Source organism: Cynoglossus semilaevis, chromosome 6 (genome assembly GCF_000523025.1).
Source record: "Cynoglossus semilaevis isolate Cse_v1.0 chromosome 6, Cse_v1.0, whole genome shotgun sequence".
Classification (NCBI taxonomy): domain Eukaryota; kingdom Metazoa; phylum Chordata; class Actinopteri; order Pleuronectiformes; family Cynoglossidae; genus Cynoglossus; species Cynoglossus semilaevis.
In genome coordinates this window covers 2278225-2285117 of record NC_024312.1, presented here as the reverse complement: position 1 = coordinate 2285117, position 6893 = coordinate 2278225, and the positions used below count along the sequence as shown (strand labels likewise).

The 6893-nt window shown below is 40.9% G+C and overlaps 2 protein-coding genes and 1 long non-coding RNA gene across 3 annotated transcripts in view; 2 read left to right on the top strand and 1 right to left on the bottom strand.

Annotated features, from left to right (window-relative positions):
* Positions 1 to 2602, top strand: part of cftr (CF transmembrane conductance regulator) — a 24265-nt gene extending 21663 nt beyond the window's left edge. Inside the window, exons 26-27 of the mRNA XM_008311174.3 lie at positions 53 to 176; positions 797 to 2602. Of these exons, the coding sequence (XP_008309396.1) occupies positions 53 to 176; positions 797 to 1012 (340 nt within the window). The 3' untranslated portion in view covers positions 1013 to 2602. The remainder of the gene's footprint in view (positions 1 to 52; positions 177 to 796) is intronic.
* cttnbp2 (cortactin binding protein 2) lies at positions 2430 to 6871 on the bottom strand. Its single transcript, XM_008311172.3, has 5 exons — positions 6599 to 6871; positions 6311 to 6359; positions 6024 to 6123; positions 5825 to 5935; positions 2430 to 5310 (listed from the first exon to the last, which is right to left on the bottom strand). Exons 1-5 carry the CDS (start codon positions 6831 to 6833, stop codon positions 4963 to 4965), a joined length of 843 nt encoding a protein of 280 aa, XP_008309394.1. The 5' UTR covers positions 6834 to 6871; the 3' UTR covers positions 2430 to 4962.
* LOC103379578 (uncharacterized) lies at positions 5213 to 6730 on the top strand. Its single transcript, XR_521598.3, has 4 exons — positions 5213 to 5348; positions 5548 to 5691; positions 5866 to 5965; positions 6592 to 6730. It is a non-coding gene; the product is annotated as an uncharacterized LOC103379578 (long non-coding RNA).
* Positions 6872 to 6893: the final 22 nt, after the last annotated feature.

Below are 6893 nucleotides of genomic sequence, written 5' to 3'. Positions count from 1 at the left end.
ACCAAGCTCTGAGCTGCTGTGTGTGTCTGTGTGTGTGTCTGTGTGTGTGTGTGTGTGTGTGTGAGAGCAGAACATTGCAGGTTCTGAGGAAGACGCTGAAGCAGGCCTTCTCCGGCTGTACTGTCATCCTCTCAGAGCACAGAGTGGAACCACTGCTGGAGTGTCAGTCGTTCCTGGTGAGTTTGGGATTAAAGGTGGAATCTGTCATTTGTCATGACAAAAAGTTTAACAAATGATTCATCATCCTTGGTGGTTAAGGACGTGGACTTGGGTCTAGAAGGTTTCAGGTTCGAGTCCGTCAACTGCCAAGTTGCCACTTACCCCCCCTCACTGCCCCCAGGGTGATTTAGCTGCCCCCTTGCCGCTGACTTTGGTGATGGGTTAAAGCAGAGGTGCAGTGGTGCAGTGGTGAGCTGTGTCACAATGACACAAATAATTCACTTCACTTTCATTAAGACTGAAGCGGAGGCTCAACGTTCCTGACCACACGTCAGAAATAAGAGATTTTCTTTTTATAAAAAATGGCAACAAATGTTAAAGTTCCAACGACATCCCTCAAAGGTTCACTGAGGTGTACAAGAAAATGAATTTGTTTCTAAAATCAACTGACCGAATGATTTGATGCAAAAATTCAGAGATTTAAAAGCTTCAAATTGCTGAAACAGTTTTTTTTTAAAAAGGAGTAAAAGAAAAGGACAAATATGAAGGAACGAGTGAAGATGTATAGAAAAAAAAGAATCACGAAATAATCCCAGTTAATCCCATCTCTGACGTCTCCGGCCTCCTGTGTCCTCAGATGATCGAGAACAGCTCCATGAAGAACTACGACTCCATCCACAAACTCCTGAACGAGACCAGTCACCTGAAGCAAGCCATGAGTACCGCAGACAGGCTCCGCCTCTTCCCCACACTGCACCGCCTCAACTCCAGCAAGAGGGCGGCGCCACCGGTAACCAAAATCTCATCACTGCCAGAGGAAGCGGAGGATGAAGTCCAGGACACTCGACTCTGACCGGCCCGGAAACTCAAGTTACACACACACACACACACACACACACACACACACACACAAATGCCCTAGTTTTTAATAAATACACTGTTAATTTAATTTAGCAGATAGTTTATATTTATGAGCCTTAAGGATAATAATATTAATATAAAGGGAAAAACAACAACTCAAAAAAGTAGAAAAATCTCAAGATAACTTTTTAATTGTTCTCTGTTGATAAACTGATGACGGACACTTGACTAACTATATTAGTGTTGACTAGTATAGGTTTCATTCCTGTGTTCGTACGCGTGCAGAACTGACACTGTTCAAGAAAAGAAAACACACAAATGGTTGATACGTTAACAGTCGTACGTGTAAATATAAAAATGTCTGTGATTATAAATCAGGTGTCGGGGACTAGAGAGTTAAGACTTTATTTATTGACCTTGACAGTCCTGATGTACTTCAGGTAAAACCTGACATTAAAAAGGGACGTCCAGAACGGATTAGAATGTACGTTAAACACACGGTATCAGAGACGCAGCCTCGATAACGGGAATCTGTCGCTGAAAAGAGATGATTTCAGTTAAACAGGTGACTTTTGTATAAAAGCTTAGATGAATGGTTTTATAAAAATATAACTGTCCATAAAAACCAACCAGAGTCCCTCAGTTTCTCTGTGGTATTGTTAGCCAGAGTAATGCTAACTAGCTTCTGTGCTAACAGTCCACAGAGCAGTTATTAATCTATAAAGTGCCTTATTTAAACAACAGCAAAGACTAAAAAGGGAACGACATGTGACATTTGTTCACAGCCTTTGATTAAATCGACCTGGTATTGATCAAAAATGCCTCAGAAACTATTTCACACCTTTGCTAATCGTAGTAGCCACAGCTACTCTGCACCGCTAACGTAGCAAACGTCTGATAGAACCAGGCTCAACCTTCAGATTCTGATTCACTTTTTATACTCAGACATCTGGCTGTTTTGTTTAAATTTGAGAGAAATGTCGTTTCACTGACCTGCAGCCAAACTGGATTATTTAGAGAAACGTCACTAAAGATTAATGAGTGAAGATAGCCATGATTTTATCCTGATCCGTTTGCACTTTATAAACACTAAGGTACTCGTCGTCGTCGTCGTCGTTGTCATCAGCCTCTAGAACACTCTGATTATTAAACTTAACTCGAAACTTAGTAAAAGTTAAGTAAGTTAAGTAAAATAACTTTGTAGATAATGAAATGATTTCTGATGTGATTCTAATGGATCAGGCAAAAAAGCCAATAGTAAATTTTGCTGAGAAATAACAGTGACTATATTTTCAGAACCACTGCTGTAAAAAATCAGCAGTTTTTTTTTTTTTTGGTTACATGGTTTCCCTCTGAAACTTCATATTTTTGATTGGTTTGAAGGGAAAACTGTGTTTAATTTGTTTTTGTTTTTTTTTTTAAATACTAATCACGTGTTGTGTAGCAGAGGTATTTGAGGTAATTAAGGTACCACCCAAACGCCTTGATATGTTAACTGTGACAGTTGAAATATTTTTTACAGTGTAAATGAAGAACAAAGCTGTTTGTTACTCATAGTAAAAAAAAAAAAAAAAAAAAAAAAGGACACCAATGTCCCAAAATGTATAAATGTATTTGTTCAATCAACTATATTTCCAGTAAAACAACAAATTTTAAGTCTTCGACATCTGGTGCTGTAATTTATTTTAGTGTTTTGGAAATTTCTTATGTCAGATTTTTAAAGCTAGAAAAAAATTCTTGCGCTTAAAATATATATCCGATATTAACTTTGCCGATAAACGATATTGTCCAAACAGTTAATTTCCGATTCTGATATCAACCGATACTGATATTCATTTATTTATCTGTACAAACCACTGTATAAAGTGCTGACACCAGCATTCTGCGTACACAATCGTGAACATTAAAATAGATTAATAAAATGAGCTGCGATGCTGCCATCTAGTGACTTTCACTTTAATATACAACCGTTTATCCCTAAAAGTACTTTGAGGGCACACATCATTTGGCCAAACCCAGGGATTGCGTTATCGGGTTTTCATTATTGGAGGAAAAAGTGAAAATGATTTATGAATTATGCTAATATCGGCTCATTTTTTGTTAGAAATTAGCACTTCTAACTGTAGTCAGAGTTTCTTCTGCTTGAGTTAAATCTTGAAAGAGAACTAACGTAATAATTAACCTTCAGAGAAGAAAAAAAATGACAGCGTAAGTCCGACGGGGATTTTAACAATTCCACTTTAATGTTTGTGCTGGAAAGACAAATCTTTAAACTTCAAACAGCGGTCGTACAGATCTAAATCGTGGTGGACTAGAATCTCTCCTGTACATATGTATATTAGGTATTTATATTTGTATATATAAACAATATCCACTTAAAATAAAAACACATGAACAACACAGTGATGGTGAAACGACGATGAGGTGAGCGACACGGTCGGGCTCAGCTGGGGCTAAATTCAACGTGACTCAGAGGATGATGGGAATTTAAAATATTTATTATGGCTTACAGTTGACAGAGGACATCCTGTGTTTATACGTGTCTATTACTTATTGCCACATCGCCCTCACTCTGAAACAAGTGAAGGGTTTGGAACCAAACTCATGTTACAAACGCTATGTACAAGTTCACTTTATTTATTTTTTTTTCTTTTGTTTTTTTTGCCAGCAGTTTTACTCCAAGGTTTTTGTCACTGTACAAGCGCCAGACCACGTACACCAATCTATAGAGCTTTTAAACGTACTAATTCTTATTTACAAATATATTTGGTAAAACCCTGATTAATTTCAACAGTATTTAAACCAACCTTGCGACTATTCAAAGGTAAAACACTTGAATATCTCAAAATACTTCATAGCAAAAAAAGGAAAGAAAATTAAAACCTGCTCGTTTCTTTCTTCAAAAACACATTTGACTTTTCATTGACTTTTCAGTGACTTTTTAACTCAGGAGCAGTACAGAAGTACACAGTACAGAAGTACACAGTACAGAAGTACACAGTACTGTGACAGCTAGTCGAGGCAGTTTTCACAAGTCTTATTTTTATGTCTCTACAGAGGACTGTAGGTAAGAAATGGATTTCTTACATCGGGTTTTGAAAGACAAGTCCAGGAAGTGAACCACTGGGGGGCGACACTGTTCTGCTTGTTGCAGAGAAAACAGATTTCAATCATGTTAAAGTTAGTTGCGTTGTGCATCATTTTCCAATAGTGCCACCATGTGGTCTTCCCTAAAAAATAGCGATAGTTTTACACTCGTCCACTAGGTGTCTACGGTGGTAAGACCCCTGTGACAAGGCCTCCCCCATCCAGGAGTGGGAATCTAACCCTCCTCCTTCAGACTTCAGAGGTGCTGCTCCTCATCCTGCATCTGTCCCTAACTTAACATGATGTCTATTGTGTGATTTCAAACAGACCACAGGGGGCGTCAGTGGGCAGGGCTGCCACTTCACAGTGTGTTTGTGAGTATGTTTTTACTTTTGGCTGTTTGTCCTCAACCGCTCCGTGACAGAGGTCACACAGACGTCCATTTCTTATATACAGTCTACCGTCTTCAGACTCTAAACTCCTGTCACTCTCTGCAGGTTGAATTACTGGAATAAGGCAACAATAAAGTAACCTGCTGCGCTCACGTCCCGTCTTTTCTTACATTTTAGTTACCGTCAAACGAAGCCTCTTATTTAAACGTCCTGCACGATCAAATACTTCAAATACTGTAATAGAATAAAACTATGGTCCCCAAGTACACAACTGTAGTACAGTGTAACAAGTACGGCTATAACAAGTACAAATACTAAGAGTCCAGGGTCGTCAGGTACCAAGTCTTTACATCATGGAGTGAGGTTCACAGCAAAATCAGGGGAAGAAGGAGGTGAGGAAGAGGAGGTGAAGAGGTGGAGGTGATGAGGAGGTGAAGAGGTGGAGGTGATGAGGAGGTGATGTCTACTTGTTTTCATGCAGGTCTCTGTGGAGGATCCAGATGTCCTCGTGTGATCGGTTGTTGTCGATGTTGTTGCGATGGTAGTAGTTGTTGTTGCTGCTGCTGCTGTTTCTGCTGCGATTTGGAGGCGTCTGTGTTCTGATTGGGCTCTTACTGCTGCTGCTGCTGCTGCTGCTGTGGTTGTTATTATTGCTGCTGCTACCAGTGGTTGCAGCTGTTGAGGCTCGTGCCTGCTGCCCCCTGCTGCTCGGCACGGGGAGCTGGGATTTGGCACGCAGTCCTGTGGAGCGCCGGTTGCTGCTCTGGACGTCCGTGTGGTCGGAGCTGCGAAAAGACTGATGAGCAACGGTCTGTGAGAGGAAGTGGAGAGTTTGAGGAGTTAGTAAACGTAAATGTCAACTACACACGATTAATCATGATTAATTGATAAAAATCCACATTATATATACAGTATATATTTATATATATTTTTTCTTCATATAGTTGGTAGATTTTGAGTTTTTCTTTGTGCTAAATTCCCAAAAAATCCAAAACAGGAAGTTGTATTTTTCTCTGTGACCTTTGACCCCGTCCTGGTTTTACTGCAGCTTCAACTACATCAGTGAGAATAACAGTACGGCCCTGGAAACTGTTACTGGTCCTGAACAAACAGGTGATGGAGCGTCAGGTGAGATGATGACAGGTCATAACTACGACTCACACGGGGTTAGAGTCGGTTCTCTGTGGTTCAGGTAATGAACAGGAGCTAAAATAAGAAGGAGCTCTGCAGACAAACACCATCATAACAAACCTACTCCAACTGTTGTGCTGTTTCTCCCTCTCTCTCTCCCTCCCTCTCTCCCCCCTCGGTCTCTCCCTCCTCACCGTCCGCTGCTGCTCCTGCTGGACGTTGGTCTCCTGTTCAGGCTTCTGGGTCTTAGACTCTTGACTGGAGACGCTGGAGAACAGGAACAGGTCGTCTTTGGTCTGAGAGATCTGTGCAGGAAAAGAAGGACGTTTAAATACGTGAGTGTGTTTGTGTGTTTCTGTGTGTGTGTCTGTGTGTGTGTGTGTGTGTGTGTACCTTGCTGATGTCCGGCTCAGACTTGCTTGAACACATGGACTGAAGTTCTCTGATCAGATCCGTCTCGTCGTCAGAGAAAACGGACAAACCCACAGTCTCCCTGACGAAACAAACAATGACGTCACAGGTTAACGTTTGATACAGTCGGTGTTTCTTTTTACCTGCTGCTCTAATCTGGACCGTTTGTGTGAGCAACCGTCGCTGTTTATTTAAATGTGACCCAACACTGCCACCTGCTGGCTGCAATAAAGCTAGACAGGCAAAAAAAAAAAAAAAAGAACACAAACCTCTGGACTGTTCCGTTGGTGAAGCTCAGATCAGAGTTAGACAGTGAACCTGGAGTCGAGAGAGAGCGGGATTAACACGAGGCTGAAACTGAAGTTATTTTATTTTTATATAATAATACAAAATATATTTTAGTACGAATTTAAATAGGCTTTCATAAAAATGTGCTTTTATTTCCAGTTTCATTGACTTATTTTACGTCTCTCTTATCAATTCTACTTGTTATAATGGAGAAAATAGTGTATTTAAAATGTCAATGACGAAGACACTTCCTGTCCTCCAGGTCTTACCCTCTCTGAAGGAACTTCCACAGCTCCAGTTTAAGGCGGGGCTTCCCTTCTTCCGAGGGCTGGTGTTAGATCGTCTCAGCTTGCTGCTGTCCCGTCCCTTCCTGCCTCCCCCGACGTTGTTCCCTTTGAAGGAGCCGATGGCCGACAGAGAGAGGCTGCCCCCCCGGAACTCCAGCAGATACCGGTCGGTTTCTTTGGGAGAGGACGAGGAGAAGGTTGATAATGAACAGCTCATGTCATGAGTGAGTACTTCTCCTTTTATTTTTTTACTTTTATGTTTGGAGATTACTTCAGG

Excerpts from the sequence above, each read along its gene's own strand:
- cttnbp2 (XM_008311172.3), bottom strand. The coding sequence starts at position 6,833 with ATGAGCTGTTCATTATCAACCTTCTCCTCGTCCTCTCCCAAAGAAACC. Across the intron at positions 6,124-6,310 it reads ACCAACGGAACAGTCCAGAG|GGAGACTGTGGGTTTGTCCG; the intron begins GTTTGTGTTCTT and ends TTGTTTCGTCAG. Across the intron at positions 5,936-6,023 it reads CTGAGCCGGACATCAGCAAG|ATCTCTCAGACCAAAGACGA; the intron begins GTACACACACAC and ends TTTCCTGCACAG.